Source organism: Pseudorca crassidens, chromosome 4 (assembly GCF_039906515.1).
Source record: "Pseudorca crassidens isolate mPseCra1 chromosome 4, mPseCra1.hap1, whole genome shotgun sequence".
Classification (NCBI taxonomy): Eukaryota; Metazoa; Chordata; class Mammalia; order Artiodactyla; family Delphinidae; genus Pseudorca; species Pseudorca crassidens.
The window spans coordinates 106748785-106764565 of record NC_090299.1 but is presented as its reverse complement, the minus strand read 5'-3'; the positions used below and the strand labels follow the sequence as shown (position 1 = coordinate 106764565).

Sequence of the window (15781 nt, the reverse complement as noted above, 5' to 3'; positions counted from 1 at the left end):
AACATTAAAGAAATTTCCACCAATTAGGTATGGTGGAAATTATGGTGGAGGTAGAGAAAGTATGGCTTTGTTGTGTGTATTTTACATATGTGTATATTATGCACTGAATGTGAATATCTACAATCAAATATTTAATGAGCACATATTATAGCATCTGTGTGTGATTGAAGGGTGTAGATGGACAGATAAGGGGAACTCTAAGCAGATTCCTTAACAGTTACAAATGTGACTCTAACAACAGCAACAAAAAATCATATAAATCACTTATTGGGCAAATGCATGAGTGTGTTACAATGTCTGTGGATAGTTTGGTGAAATCTCTGAGCTTAACAAAGTTGGGAAGAGACTCTTTAATGTTCAACCAATTTTCTGCTGGCAAGGTGCCTTATCCAGCACCCAGCTGCAGTATTACATCTTAATATTAACTGTGTTATTGTTTCATGTAGTTAATATCTGACAAACATTTATTTAGCACCTACTCCATCAGGCATTTTTATGGAAGCGGGAATGAAGAGAGGTTAATAAGCATGACCCTTATTCCCTGATCTAAAGAAGGAAAACAGATAAACAAATAATCACAGTGCAGTCTAATTGTTATTCTAATGGAGGTGTGTATAAATTGCTTTACTCCTGTTTTTCCAGGAGATCCTATCATCATCCCTAGAATTACCACAAAAAGAAGACTCTTTCTCCAGCACAGCTAATAAATAAGAGCTGATTGTTCCAACACTGCTCACTGACTGCCCTGCTTTCAAGTTTTACTAACCCTCACCACAATACAGGCTACTAATAGCATAATCCCCATGTTGTGTCTGCCTAAGCAAAGAAATAAATATTTCACAAGGTTATACCCAAAGTTTATTTCTTTTCCTTGTTTTAGATACACAGTTAAGCCAGGCTTCCAATCACCATTATGTCCTGTGGATTTTATAATCTTATAGATATTCTGGTTGATAAACATTGTGGTTTTGTTATTTGATTTTTTTTTAGTTGTTAACCATGAAGGGAAAATACAACTTGAGTCTATGACATTAAACTTTTTTTCTTAACTAGTTATCTGCGCCCACATGTTGAGTTATGGTTCTGTTCAGGGGAGGTTATAGCTTGTTGGCCACATTCTTAGTGGGTTGCTTCTTAGCTCAAGGATTGTGGCCATTTGGAAATGACATGTGTTCTGGGGTAAAACTCCAGAGAAAAGTAACTTTTACTTACTAGGTTCGAAGTTTGAGTCAGGCCCATGCTGGCTCCAATTATAAGTGAGATTTACTCCTTTCCAGAGTCCTGTGGGGTGAGCATTACTGCCCTTGTTTGGCAGATGAGAAAACTGAGGAAACTCGGGGTCACAGAGAGTCAAAAGATGTAACCCAGACTGTCTTATTCAGAAGCTTGTTGGGCTAAAGCCAGCAACTACGGGGATAAGGAAGAGCCATACAGGAAGAAGAAATAATTATAAAACCACTATTAAATTTATCGAATGTCTTTGCTTCTTTCCCAAGGTGTCCTAGAAATCAATGTACTTTTGGCCCTCAGTTCAGTTTGCATTAGACCCCAAACTAAGATGCACATAGCTGAAGCAGGATGGGCAGTGAATTTAAGTAGGTGCACCCAGCTGTAAAGGACATAGAATCTCAACAATACAGATAATGTTCTACTTGGTGTTACATCTTCCCCTCAAAAGCTGCTTCTTATGGCATTCCCAAAGACTCCATCCCTGAGTCAGGCCTGGAGACTGAGGTAAGGAGATTTAACTGTCCTGCCATTCCTGAGCTTTCTGTCCCTACTAACCAGCCAAGCATCTTGAGAAGCACTAATTAGAGTGCGGACTCCAACATGAAATGTTAAAACTTGACTCTTCAATCAAAGGACTAGACAATGTTTTTAAACTACAAGTTATGATCCATCACTGGGTTATGAAATCACTTTATTATAGGCTTGTGGCCAACATTTATTTTTAAGTGGATAATTGGGAGAGGCTAGTATGAAACAGAGCAGCACCCTGTGGTGGGGTCCCAGGTACAAATCCTTTCTATGCCCTCGATTCTTTTTTTTTTTAACATTTATTTATTTTTTGGCTGAATCGGGTCTTAGTTATGGCATGCGGGATCTTTTGTTGCAGTGCGCGGGTTTCTCTCTAGTTGTGGCGTGTGGGTTTTCTCTCTCCAGTTGTGTCACGCAGGCTCCAGAGTGCATGAGCTCTGTAGTTTGCGGCACGTGGGCTTTCTCGTTGAGCGGTGCAGGTCGGTAGTGTTGGCACGTGGGCTTAATTGCCCTGCAGTATGTGGGATCTTAGTTCCCTGACCAGGAATCGAACCCACATCCCCTGCGTTGGAAGGTGGATTCTTTACCACTAGACCACCAGGGAAGTCCCATCCATGCCCTCGATTCTTGCTGGTAGGAAATAGGCTTCATTCAGCCTCCTAGACCTCTCCTAAGCTCCAAAGGACAGATTCAAAGAGTTGTTTATCAGGAAAGGGAAGGGATGCAGAAACAAAGGAGGAGCAGTCAAGAAACAATAGTCCAGTCATGGGGCAGCGTTCTGGTTCCTCCTCAAGGAATATACGTAATAAAATACCTTTGAGTTCTTCTGCAGGAACTAAGGCCCTCACCTAGGTGGAGGATGGTAACTTCAGACTGAGCACAAGATTCCTGAAACACCGCCCTGCTACCTCAGCACCAATGAATTGAAAGAAAGTCTGCACACAGTGAAAGATAATGAAGACTTTGACCCCCTTCACCAAATGATTCTTTCTCCCTTTAAAACCTTTCATGGTCAAGCAGAATCTTCAGAGTTGGTTTTAGGACATGAGGTCCACCTTCTCACCAGGTTGCAACCCTCCTGAATAAAGCAACCTTTCCTTTTCCAACCAACACTTGCCTCCCAAATATTGGCTTTTGAGCAGCAAGAAGCCCAACCTAAGTTCTGTAACAAGTATAGAAAATAAAATATCAAAACACAATAGTTGATAAAGCAAGTATAAGTATTGTATTTTAAACTTGTTTTAGGCCTGTGTGTCTATACATGCATACATACACACACAGTGAATACATACATACACAGTACCTATAAATCTATAAATAGATACCAGGTCACATGGGTTTGATATTATTTCTCTGGCCAAGTAAAAACTTATTTTATTAACCAAAATTGGAACAAGAATACTCACTAACTAGTTTCATTGCAATGAAGTAATTACTGTGTTCCTTTTATGATTGTGTACAGTGATATTTTATTGAAAATCAGCAGTTCACCTCATAACTACATCAAATGACTAATATTTTAAAAAATGAAAAGAACATTTTGAGTAGTGAAATTAAAGTTTTTTTTTAAGTTTCCTCCTTCTTTCCTCTGTATTTCTAAGTTATCTGTAGTGAGCATGTATTCATTGTTTTTGTAATGAGAAAAAAATATGAATATATCTTTATAACCAACTAAGACCTCAATACTCTATGCATTGAAGAGGAAACTGTTTTTACCACAAAGACCTTAAAGGGGGGGGGGAAGCAAAAATTAGAAAAATACTGAAGAATGTCCCAGAGCAAAATACACTTTGGTGGTTTTGTTTGTTGATAAGGCCTGTGACTGTGCAGTAAGCACTTGGTTGGGGACATTTTCTGCTGACTTACTTCCTGCCAAAAAAAAAAAGAAGAAGAAAAAGAAAGAAAAAATAGTTCAAGTTTACGTACATTCAATCTATATCACTCCATGAATGTTTGAACAGCAGGCAGCTACAGTAAATTGTTCTCTAATTTAGACTTTTCCTGGTAGGAAAGTCCTCTCCCAGTGCCATTGCTGATAAAAGCGACCACTTGAAAGCATTCTCCGGCTGGTTAGCCAAGGTAATTCCGAAGGGAGAATTTACAAGGCACCAACATTAGTTGACTTTGCACAATTTGTTTTGGTCCTTTGGCCCTTTGAGTCATACCTAGGAGTTATTGAATCCAACTAAGTATGTTGTTTGATGCAGGCAGTAAAAGGAAATTAGGCAAAAAAGTATTGTACCATTCACAGCCAATTTCAATGTATTCTTTTCCAAAGTTCATTTGGTTTGAGAAACTTTTATTGCTATTGTAACTTTTTGTTTGTTTGTTTGCTACTTATCACCAAGAATCACTCTGTTAAATGCCTTACTCAACACTCCAAACTGACTGGAATTGTGTGTTAAGAACAATATTGAAAGCAAAAAAAAAAAAAAAAGAAAAGAAGGCAATAGTAACAATTAATCATTGCTAATTTTTAAGCACAGACTATGTATGAGGAACTATGCCAAGTGTTTCACATACATCATCCTCGTAGTCTACACAATAATCTATGAAGTAGACACTCATCCACATTTCATGGATGAAGAAACTAAGGCACAAAGGGGAAGTGAGTATAGCACAACCTTGTGTGCCATGATAAGAACTTTGGACCTTGAAGATAATTTGGGTGAAGGTGCACAAGGTGGATCGAAAGTGAAAAACACCAAATGGGTGAAAACTAGTTGGGAGACCCATCCCCATAGACATACTGCAGAATGGTAAACATCCTGAGGACTTAATGATCTTGTGTCTTTCTACTTTGTTATCTTGTGGCAGTTTCATTCTTCCCTTTGCCCCTGGCAAATTCATACACCACCTCCAAGAGCTGGTTTTTGGGTCAGTTCCTCTCTGAAGAACTAGCTAACATGCCACTAACTTGTGTGAAAGGCAGAACATCATGAAGGCAAGAGCAGGGAGTTGAAAGTCAGACTGATCTGCTCACCCTCTAGAAAACTGGTCTTGGGAGACGCCTTAACCTTTCTGAGACTGTTACTGCAACTCTACAATGGGAATAATGTTACCTGATGTGCAAAGTGGTTGTGAAAATTTAGATGATACTCTTGCACTTCATAAGCCTCTATAAATAGCATCTATTTAAGTAGTTTGTTATATCAAAGCTTCCTCCCTTTCTCCCACCCCAAGGAGACTGAAATGGACATTCTCCATTTTCTCTTAGCAGTCTAATCCTCCCTGTACACAAACATTGCCACCTTAGGTTGAAATGACTTTGGCTCATGGGTAAAGGTCTGTAGCTTTCTCCTGCCTCAACTAGATTCTGCCTTCTTGCCCTCTAGGCTGAATAAAGATTTCCATATCCTAACTTCTAGAACCTTGTGAAAATGTTACCTTATATGGCAAAAAAGATTTCACAAATGTGAAAGGATCTTGAGATGGGAAGATTATTTTAGATTATCCAAGTGGGTATAGTGGGATTATCCAAGTGGGCACAGCATAATCACAGGCCCCTTTTAAGAGGCAGGCAGGGTATAAGAAGAAGAGTCAGAGGTGACAACAAAAGTAAAGGTTGGAGTGATGTAGTTTGAAGATAGAGGAAGGGACCAGGAGCTGAAGAATGCAGATGGCTTCTAGAAGCTGAGAAAGACAGGACATAGATTCTCCCCTAGAACCTCCAGAAGGAATGCAGCTCTGAGGACACCTTGACATTAGCCTGTAAGCCCCATTTTGGACTTGTGATGTCTAGAACTGTGAGATAATAAATTTGTGCTGTTAAAGCCACTGAGTTTGTGGTACTTTGTTACAGAAGCAAAGTAACTAACACACCCAACTTTCAATGCCATCCTTTCTTCCTAAAGTATAGTAGTGTCTTCTTAAAGCATAAATGAAAATACAACCTGTATCTCTCCTAATTTTCACAGCTGTTTAACACACAATCTCAATATCTCCAATGTTAAGAGATTCATGGAACAGTGGTAAACTGCAAATAAGGTTTTACTGAACCCGAGAATACTGAGGAAAAAGTCTATTAAAGACATTTTCATGCTTAGAGCAAAACTCATGGTATATAAATGGAATGTAATAAGAACCAATTCTGTAAGTTTGCCAAATGTGGGATTTATTACAGGCGGTAACATAAGTACAGGAACCATTTTTATCATTTCATTTTTGTTAAATGTCAGCATTATCAAAGGATCAATAAAGAGTACAATATTTTAATGTAATGCTCTGGAAAGTATCCGTATATTTCCACTAAGTAGTAGAGAATTCTAGTTTCATTTTTATTAATTTTCTATACTGGGGTAAAGTATAAATCTTAAGGAGGTAAAAGCAGTGTCTACTTTATTTACTTAATTTTTTTAAAAAAGCAGCCCAGAAAACTTAAGTGCAATTAATATTTATTGGCAAAGCTAATCATGACATTATTATGTAAATAAGTAGTTATTAAGTAATACAATCCTGGAAATATGCAAATATATATCAGCCAACATACAACACCAAGTAAAACCAGTCTTTATTAAACCAAACCTTCTTTCACAATATATGTTTGCTTAAAATTCTGGAGATTTTTCTTTATATGAAATTGTGATATGTCAACATTATTTCTTTCCTCTATTAATAAATATTGACTATACCACAACTTCATTTATTTTGTTTATGTAGAATTTCAAGGATAATAAAATCATCAGATGATTTTTCCGCAGTTAGATTGAAAACGAAAAAAAAAAAAAAGAAGAAACACTTTATATAGCAAAAGTACAGATTTAGGCAGCCGACTCTTCAAAAGTACAGATTTAAGAGCTAACTCTTCAAAAGTTTCTTGATTATTTTCTTATACAGAGGATTCTGCGGGTCCAGGCAAATTTTCCTCCCATCCTTAAGCGTAGCTCTGCCAGGGAAAGAAGAGGCGCCCCTTTCAGTCCTTGGGTTTGAATTTGGGATTAGGCTGGCGGGAGGCGGGTGGAGAGGGGCGGTAGGGAAGGGGAGAGGAGAAGAGGGTGGGCACGAAAGAAGCGAGTGCAAGGACTCACATCAGTTGGGGGCTGGGGCAGTGGAGTCCAGCCCCGATCACCTCCAGGCTGGAGATGCTCCGGGGATGGACCGCAGAGGTGGTCTTCACACACACGCAGCGCAGGTCTCCAGCTCCACCTTCAGAGTCTGCTGCGGGTGGGGCGGGGACAGTGGGGAGTGACGACTCTGTGAACAGCCAGCGGTACCTTAGGGATCTTCTCGTGGCGTGGCGTCTGACCTTCACTTCCTCATCCACAAACCAGACCTCCCTCAGAAAGTGTCTGACTGTCCAGGTGGTAGAGCGCAGCGGGCAGCACCTGGCACAGCGCCTGCGCTCTTAGCCGCGCTCGGTCAATCACAGCTGGGAACCGAGACGGGTACAGACTCCGCCCCAGCCCCGGGGGTTCCAGCACTCTCTCCCCACCGCCCCCGACCTCCCCCAGGCCCTGCTTCATTCAGCTCTCACCTTGGGCGAGAGCGACGGCTAGTAGGAGCAGCAGCCCGGGGCTGGGCCGCAGGCCGGGGGCGCGGGTGCCAGCTGCCAGGCTCATGTCGCAGAGATGCCAGCAGGAGCCGAGAGCGCAGGGGCAGCCCGGGCTGGCGCTCCGCAGACCGGTGGTTCCCGAGACTCTCAGGCCGTTTTATACCCGCGGTGGGTCAACTTCGTCGGAAGCCTGGGGTTGAGGATGGAGAACTGCGGTGCGGAAGCTGAGACACTTCTGCAGAGTTGGGCACTGTGCAGCCAAGATTAGGGCAAAAGGAAAAGAAGCCAGGGATCAGCAGTCTTGCTGGGAGCTGGGAGCAGGATCCAACCGCTACCCTGAATTCATATAATACATGCACATTTGTGCAGTTAGAAACGGTACTTTAACCTTATAAAAATGTATGTTTTCTTGGTTATGTGCAACAGTAGAGTTCTCTGTTGTCACCGTGTTGCAGTTGGTACAGCAGGAAAGTTTGTTTCCTTCTCAACCCTCAACTGCTTCATCAAGAACAAATACCGTATGCTAACACATATATAAGGAATGTAAGAAAGAAAAAAAAAAGGTCATGAAGAACCTAGGGGTAAGACGGGAATAAAGACCCAGATCCACTAGAGAATGGACTGGAGGATATGGGGAGCGGGAAGGGTAAGCTGTGACAAAGTGAGAGAGAGGCATGGACATATATACACTACCAAACGTAAAATAGAGACCTAGTAGGAAGCAGCCACATAGCACAGGGAGATCAGCTCGGTGCTTTGTGACCACCTAGAGGGGTGGGATAGGGAGGGTGGGAGGGAGGGAGACGCAAGAGGGAGGGGATATGGGGATATATGTATATGTATAGCTGACTCACTTTGTTACAAAACAGAAACTAACACACCATTGTAAAGCAATTATACTCCAACAAAGATGTTAAAAAAAAAAAAAAAAAGAACTGCTCCTTCACTTCTGCCTTTCTTGTTGATTACCACTGAGTGAGCTTGGCAGGTGCGTTTCTTCCAGATGTGCCGTTTGTCATTGTTTTCTGCTACTAAAGAGTTGAATTTGGTCTCCAGGTGATGACTTGGTTCCAAATTTCACATGAATGTGGAAAGTTTCCTCAGTCTCTTGAATGGGATCCACCTGGCTCTACCAACCATCATCCAATATACTCTAGGAAGCAAGCTCAGTTAGCCTCACCTATCCTCTTATTCTGAGAAAAATTGTAACGGTAATGTTTGGATGCACACTTTCTATAGAAATTGCTACCTGGATGTTTCTCCATTCTGCTCAGGAAGAAGAGAGGTCAAGGAGAGTTTTCAGGCCATATCTCCCGGTGCCTGCTGCCACCTGGCCAGTACAAGTGACAGGGTGAGATGGGCTGCACCGTTGGCGGGAGTAGTGAAGCTCTCGGGAGGACACAGAGCACCTGGGAGTTGAGTGTGTAAAAGATGCAACAGAATCCTGCACAGAAAAGGTCCAGAGATCAATATAGACCATCTTCCCTTCCCTGAAAAAGAATGACTTTGGCTCTTGATCAGGGCAAAGCACACCCTCATCTCAAAGCCAGAGGCTCCCTGTCACACTGATTAACAGTGGTGAGGGGCCTCAGGAGCCCACTGCATGGAACTAGCAGACCTCTTTTTTTTTTTTTTTTTTTTTCGGTACGCGGGCCTCTCACCGCTGCGGCCTCTCCCACTGCGGAGCACAGGATCCGGACCGGCAGGCTCAGCGGCCATGGCTCACGGGCCCAGCCACTCCGCGGCATGTGGGATCTTCCCGGACCGGGCCACGAACCCGTGTCCCCTGCATTGGCAGGCGGACCCCCAACCACTGCGCCACCAGGGAAGCCCTAGCAGACCTTTTAATGCTCAGCAGGACCAGATTTCTGCAGGGATATGGAATTTAGTTCCTGGGCCTGGAATGTGCTTTCTCTTACTCTCCCACCACCTGTCTTTTCAGCTGGCTAGTTCTACTCATATTTCTGGTGTCTGCTTAAATATCACCTCCCCACAGGGGCCTTCCCCAACAGCTAAAGCTACTTGTTTTCCCTGTTGTTGTCTTGTAACACCCACTGCTTCTCCTATGTCTCACAGCTCATACAAACACAAATATATGACATACACACACACATGCATATATATCTAAATGTGTTTAAAATGGTTTCTCTTCCTAAATGGAAAGCCCCGTGTGGTGAGATATAGTACTGTCTATCGCTATTCTAGCTCCCTGGCAGGAACTCAGTATAAAGTACTACACTAGTGAAGATGATAAATGTTGAAAATGAGAACGATGAGGCTTTGACGTGTTCATGTATCTGTTTCTTTGTGTAGTTGGAGCGTACCTCTATATGAACTTGTGGTCGTGATTATTTGTCAGCCTGTCTGCCTCTCCCACCAGACAGTACTCTCTTCAATGGCAAGTCTCTGTGACTTACAGTCTTTGAATATCCAGCATCCGTGCAATGGCTGGTACAGCATGTATAAGTCATACATGTGTATGGAACTGAAACTTGAGATCCCAAATTGGGTTAGCCCAGAGGGAATGGACAGGAGGGGTGGTTTGGCGTATGGATGGGCAACATACTGGATTTGTACAACCTTACCCCACAGATTTCAATATTTGCAGTATAAAGGAACCCAGGGAGTAGTGACAATTCATTCATTCTTTCTCTGCATCTAAATAGAATAATTCAACATGTGCACACAAAAGTAAGAGACATATGCATTATGCCGGAGATATTAGCCTAGTGTAAAAACGGTGTCATGTCTCAAGAGGTGGCCCTGTTGGATTTCAGTAGGAAACCACTAGAGAAATGAACGAGATGCTGAGCTATTTTAAATTATTGGAGAAAAACTGATCACCACGACTGCAGTCACCATTTACTGCTTTATTTATTACATGTTTATTCGTGTATGTTATTTGTTAACTATTACTTAATAAAAGTATTTATTTTGTAGAGAAAGCGTCTAAGGCATTAAACCTATAATAGTGAGGAGAAAATAAAAGGAAACCTAATAATGCAGAGATTGTGAACTATGTGCTTAATACATGAGTGCTCCCCAAGGTCCATGTGCAGTTTGGGATAGATGAACTGATATCTTCTCCTATAACCATCATAATATGTGCAGTATGCTATTTATGTATCAAGTCCTGTTTTCCGTGTCAATAACATTATGTGATATATAATGTAATCTCTTAATTAGAGAAAGAAAAATCAAGCAAAGTGATATGGTATGTGGTTAAGAGCATAGTTTCAAATTGCCACTCTGTCACCTACTTAGTTATCTGATTCTGAGGCAAATTTCCTAATCTCTTTGAACTTCGTTTTTCTTCCCTATAACACTAATGGTAATAATAATAAATACTAACTAACATTGACATATGGGTTATTGTGTGACATTCATTATCTTCAGCACTTTGAATTTATTAACTGTTAATTTCACATCAACTCTATGAGATAAGCAATATTATTATGCCATTTTAGAGATGAAGAAACTTAGGCACAGAGAGGTTATGCAACCTGCCCAAATTTACACAGCTGGCAAGTGGTGGACTAAGTTACCCTCTCTTTAGAGGACGTGCTCTTAACCAGATCCTAGCTATCTTGTAAGAATTATTAAATTCTTTACAATTATTTAATTGTAATGCATGCAGAACAATTATTTTGTCTGGAATATTAATCTTATTATTAATATAACTCATAATATTAATAGTTATTAATAAAGTTTAGCTATTACTATAGTACATTAAAAATAGCACGTATCATCAGCTAGTGACTTTTGTTGGCCATATTGTTAAATACCAAAGTTTAAAAGAATAAAAACATAAGTCTTTTTTCCCTAATAATTCTGTTAAAAGTAATAATATATGACAACAAAGCAATAATAAATTTGATTTTATATTAATATTTCTTTAAGAATAGCATGGGTGTAAATGAAAGAGATTAGACATTAAAGAAAGTTCTGTTGATTGTAAACTAACAGTTAGTAGCCTGGTAAAGCTTAAATTCTCTATCGTGTTTATTTGCAAGGCTGATTCTCATACTGAAATGGTTACCATCTAGATATTTAGTAAATGCAAATACGTACAAACATGTCAAGGTAAAACATTCAACACCAAGTAGAATCTGTGTTGTTATTATTATTATTGAAAATACTATCATAGATTATTAAAAATATATATGATATCATATACCATCATATATTTTTTGCTCTACTGGTATTAAATATATCCACTTTAAAGTAAATAACCACTGCTTACAAGATTCACATTCTACAGCTTTATTTTTAGGATTTGAAGGCTAAAATAAACATTAGAAAAATCTTTCAGAGAATGTTTTGAAACAAGACATCCTAGGACTAAGACAATGAAAAACACTATTAATATATAAAGTGCCTAAATATATTAATAAACATTTATTGAGCAAGTGTTCCATGCTGGGCCCTGTGTGGTTCCTAATATCACTGACCATTATGGAATCATCATGGGCACATCTAGTCTAAGAGTACAGAGGAGCAAGATAAGTTAACATGGCTGTATTTGGAAAGAAATTTTTAAAGAGGAAATGCAAAACACAGTACCACATTTAGCCAAGAGTTAGGGAGTAAACCATGTATTTTGAAACTAGCCTTGCTTACTTTCTTTTTTTATTAACTTTAAAATTTTTAAAGTTACTTTCCATATACAGTTATTACAAAATATTGGCTCTATTCCCCCTGTTGTACAATGCATCTTTGAGCCTATCTTACACCCTAGCCATGCTTACTTTCATTTTCTCTCTGTCATCTATTAATCAGCCATCTCAGAACAAAATGTGACTTTTTGTGACAGAACGGAAAACACATCCAAAGCTTCATACGGTATGACTCGGTATCCTGGATAAATAAGAACTCTAGAAAGCCAAGACCTCAAACTTTTATCCTTCTTGGGAGATAAAATCGTTTGACAGAAAGCAAAAACATTAAGCAGCTGACCCACCATCTTCCAATATTTTCTGGACTATTTTCTTGATTCTGGGAGCTTCTGGGTCCAGACAGATTTTCTTCCCATTCTTCAACATTGCTCTGCAAGAGAGAATAGAATTATCCGAGAGCATCCTGGCACACTATCAGAAGGGATCCAACAGTGTCGGTAGGGATGGAGGTGAAGGGCTTCCCTAGTGAGGCAATACTGCAGAAGCAGAGACTTACATTACTTCGACTTTGGTGCAGTGGGGTCCTGCCCTGATCACTTCCAAATCTTGGATGTTACTGGGATGAATGCCAGAGGTGGTCTTCACACATGAGCAGCGAAGTTCAATGTACAGCCTTCTATCCATACTTTTAGCTAGGGTAGAAGTTGTGATTCTATGAGTGGTCATGATTATCTCAAGGATCTTCCCTATTGATGGGTACCTCTCTCACAAGGCCATTGCGAGTCTGATCGGTAAACCTTTAGTAAAGTACCCTAGCAGAATTCCTGGCACATGAGTGCATCGCCTCCATTTACAGTTATTCATATAATGCCTTTCTCTAGTCCCAGGAGCACCAGGACAGTCCATCCCCCAGATACAGCTGCAGCAGAAGCAGCCTCAGGTGCAGGGAAACAGAGACTCCACCTTCAGCTTTCCCTAAGTTTCTCTTACGTTCTCCAGTGGTGGAGGGAACCAGCGTGGTCAGGAGCAGTGACATCGGCAGCAACACCTGCAGGACAGGAAGTGGGATGGCCCTGGTACAGGAGGAGGTGGTGCTGCCCCTGAGGCTCATGGCAGAAAAGACTGAGTTAGAGCTGTTAGCCTGGGAGTCTGCAGCTAAGTCGCTTTCACAGTCTCCTGCTGTCTTTTATACACACTCCCTCAAGGCCAGTAAGGAGAAAAAGGATAGGGATGGGGGAAGTGAGGGTGTGTGGTAATATATGTGTAAGAGTGGTCAAGTTGTGCCCAACCCAGATAAATGCCAGGCGAGTCAAATTCCTGCTAAATTTCATTTTAAGCATCCCTGCACACTCTCACTCCCCCCTTCTCAATATCCATCTCCCTTACACATATTTAATACTGTACTTAGAAAGAACTAGACTGAAATATTACAATATTTTCTTTGTATAATTATGTAATATGCCCTGCCTTTCCTATAATGCAATTTAGAGGCCTTATAGACACTTTATGTGTATCTGAAAGCATAAGTATGCGGCCCTCGAAACAGAGAGTTAACTTCCCTTTCCGGTTGCCAAGGAAAGCAGATGTTCCTATCTTGGTCGTTGATAAGTATTGGGATTCGTTTGGAGTATGTGGATAAAATAGGAGCCAATTACCATCAAAGTCTCACTTTGCATATTAGTTTATGGGCTTCTTTCTGTCTTCCAAATATATCATCTTTTGTAATTTTATCCAGAAACTAGAAGCAAACTCATCCTCCTTTCTGTTATAAAATAAACTACTTTTTTCTATCATCTGAGTATACGCTAGAAAACAAGACCCAGCAGCTTTATTTTTCATTATTAATCTAGCTGAGAAATGTATAATACAATTCACTGTAAAAGATTCATAACCTGCAGATGCATGTGGGATAAAGCATGCAAGTTCCTCTTCATCATTACTCCACATTCCCGGTCTCCGATGGTAACCACTGGTAACAATTTGGCACTAGTTTTCTATTCTCTCTACATTTCTATATACACATATACATATACATAGAGCCACACACATAATATTGGGTAACTTTTTGGCCAACCCAATACATAGAGATAAACATATAGAGAGGTAGACATAGATTTTTTAAATATAAATGGGATTATTATATAGCTTTTGTCCTTCAAAAATATGTCTTCAGCATCCTTGCATGCTACCTCAGTGTCACTTTTCCCCATTCTTTTCAACGTCTGCATAACATTCTATAGCATGGGCTCTTGTTGTTCAACTTCTGTCCCATTGGTGACCTTGAAGGTGTTTCCATTTTTGAACTTTTATATGAACTGCAGTAACATCTTTATTCCTCAAGTCTCAGACACCAATTAAGGGTCTTGATCTCAAACCCCACACGACAAAGCCCTGCAGCTATGCAGAGATAGACCTGCACATCACATACTGGCTTGCATATGCTATTGTCTGGATCTCTGCCCCATCTATGAGACCTGCTTCCTCAACAGGACTGTACACTTTTTTTTTAAGGTTTTTAAAATAACATTTATTTCTTAAAAGTTAACATGTGCATAATAGGAAACCGAAAAACACAAGAAGCAAAAATCAGTCGTCCATAATCACAAGCAGTTTACTGTTTGATGCATCCTTCTAAATCTCATTTGTGTATCTACACAACTAAGCATCCATGTATCTGAATTTATGTAATTCATATTTTACAGTTATGTATCATGCTTTTTCCCACATCACGAACATTTACCATTTCAAAGTCCCACAGCTATATGAGTATTTTTATAACCAAGAATACACTACAGCAAGTCAATCTGGAAGGAAAAAAATATAATCCTGCCTTTCTTGGCAATAAAAATTTCATAAAAGACAAAAATGGCAACAGGCCTTTAGACAGATATTGGCAGACTTATGATTAAAATACTACATTCCCTTAATGTTAAATTCAAAATGAGACATAACACAACAGAGTACACAAAGCATAATGCTTCTAAGAGGATTCATTATCTGATCTAAACAATTAAAGTATTAGCAAGAAGGTATGTTTCCACTGACTCACTTAACAATATATTCCTATAGCACAGCCAAGAGATGCACACACATCAATGGTTATCATCAAAATATAAATATGAACACATCCACATACATCCCTCCCTTTATACTTCCTTCTGCCCCTCTTCTGCCAACCTAATGAAAGAGTCCTGACGTATATTTCTGAGACAGTTTAACCATTCCATATCCAAGGTGCTGCTTTTTTAAAAAATCAGTTATAACAAAGATATTTACAAATTGGTTAATTCACTAGCTCTATTTTTTTTTTTTTTTTTTTTTTGCGGTATGCGGGCCTCTCGCTGTTGTGGCCTCTTCTGTTGCGGAGCACAGGCTCCGGACGCGCAGGTTCAGCGGCCATGGCTCACGGGCCTAGCCGCTCCGTGGCATGTGGGATCTTCCCGGACCGGGGCACGAACCCATGTACCCTGCATCGGCAGGCGGACTCTCAACCACTGCGCCACCGGGGAAGCCCACTAGCTCTACTTTTTATCCTACATCGTCACCTCTGATCATCTAAAAATCTTAGATGTTGCAAAGTAAAGAATGAAGCTTGTCCACAATAAACATAGGTACTTTACAAAACTGCACATACAGCCTATGGTTATAACCTAAAACTGTCTTCTAGACATGGAGATATTAGCCAAGAGCCCTTCCTTTCACCCTTCCTCTTACCCTTCCACCAGCATTTCAACGACTAAGTACAGGACTACATCTAGCTCTAAGAAGTGGATTAACATAGACACTCCCAGAAGACACAGCCCTTCCTAAAAAACAATAAAAGAGCATTTATAAAGGGATTATTTTACTACCTCTACTTTTAATATATTTTGGGCATTAGGACCTGTTTATTCTTTAATGCACAGCAATATTAACT

The 15781-nt window shown here is 40.2% G+C and overlaps 2 protein-coding genes across 4 annotated transcripts; both read right to left on the bottom strand.

The window, feature by feature from the left end:
- Positions 1-6135: 6135 nt before the first annotated feature.
- Positions 6136-7442, bottom strand: LOC137223203 (platelet factor 4-like). 3 transcript variants are annotated; one of them, XM_067734715.1, is made up of 3 exons: positions 7232-7442; positions 6786-6912; positions 6136-6643 (listed from the first exon to the last, which is right to left on the bottom strand). In XM_067734715.1, exons 1-3 carry the CDS (start codon positions 7314-7316, stop codon positions 6556-6558), a joined length of 300 nt encoding a protein of 99 aa, XP_067590816.1. In that variant the 5' UTR covers positions 7317-7442; the 3' UTR covers positions 6136-6555. The 3 variants fall into 3 exon arrangements, with proteins under 3 accessions (XP_067590816.1, XP_067590815.1, XP_067590814.1); XM_067734714.1 differs by having other exon boundaries at positions 6786-6915; positions 7232-7439; XM_067734713.1 differs by having other exon boundaries at positions 6786-6951; positions 7232-7438.
- A 4075-nt stretch (positions 7443-11517) lies between these two features.
- PPBP (pro-platelet basic protein) lies at positions 11518-13234 on the bottom strand. Its single transcript, XM_067734712.1, has 3 exons — positions 12856-13234; positions 12422-12557; positions 11518-12295 (listed from the first exon to the last, which is right to left on the bottom strand). Exons 1-3 carry the CDS (start codon positions 12974-12976, stop codon positions 12193-12195), a joined length of 360 nt encoding a protein of 119 aa, XP_067590813.1. The 5' UTR covers positions 12977-13234; the 3' UTR covers positions 11518-12192.
- Between the last annotated feature and the right edge of the window lie 2547 nt (positions 13235-15781).

Bases quoted from the DNA above. Each gene is read 5' to 3' on its own strand.
- LOC137223203 (XM_067734713.1), bottom strand. From the start codon at position 7,316: ATGAGCCTGGCAGCTGGCACCCGCGCCCCCGGCCTGCGGCCCAGCCCC. The intron at 6,952-7,231 runs GTGAGAGCTGAA...GGCTGTTCACAG, and splicing joins AGCCGTCGCTCTCGCCCAAG to AGTCGTCACTCCCCACTGTC. The intron at 6,644-6,785 runs GTGAGTCCTTGC...TTTCCCTGGCAG, and splicing joins TGCCCCAGCCCCCAACTGAT to AGCTACGCTTAAGGATGGGA.
- PPBP (XM_067734712.1), bottom strand. From the start codon at position 12,976: ATGAGCCTCAGGGGCAGCACCACCTCCTCCTGTACCAGGGCCATCCCA. The intron at 12,558-12,855 runs GTAAGAGAAACT...CTTCTACCCTAG, and splicing joins TCCCTCCACCACTGGAGAAC to CTAAAAGTATGGATAGAAGG. The intron at 12,296-12,421 runs GTAAGTCTCTGC...TCTCTCTTGCAG, and splicing joins TGCACCAAAGTCGAAGTAAT to AGCAATGTTGAAGAATGGGA.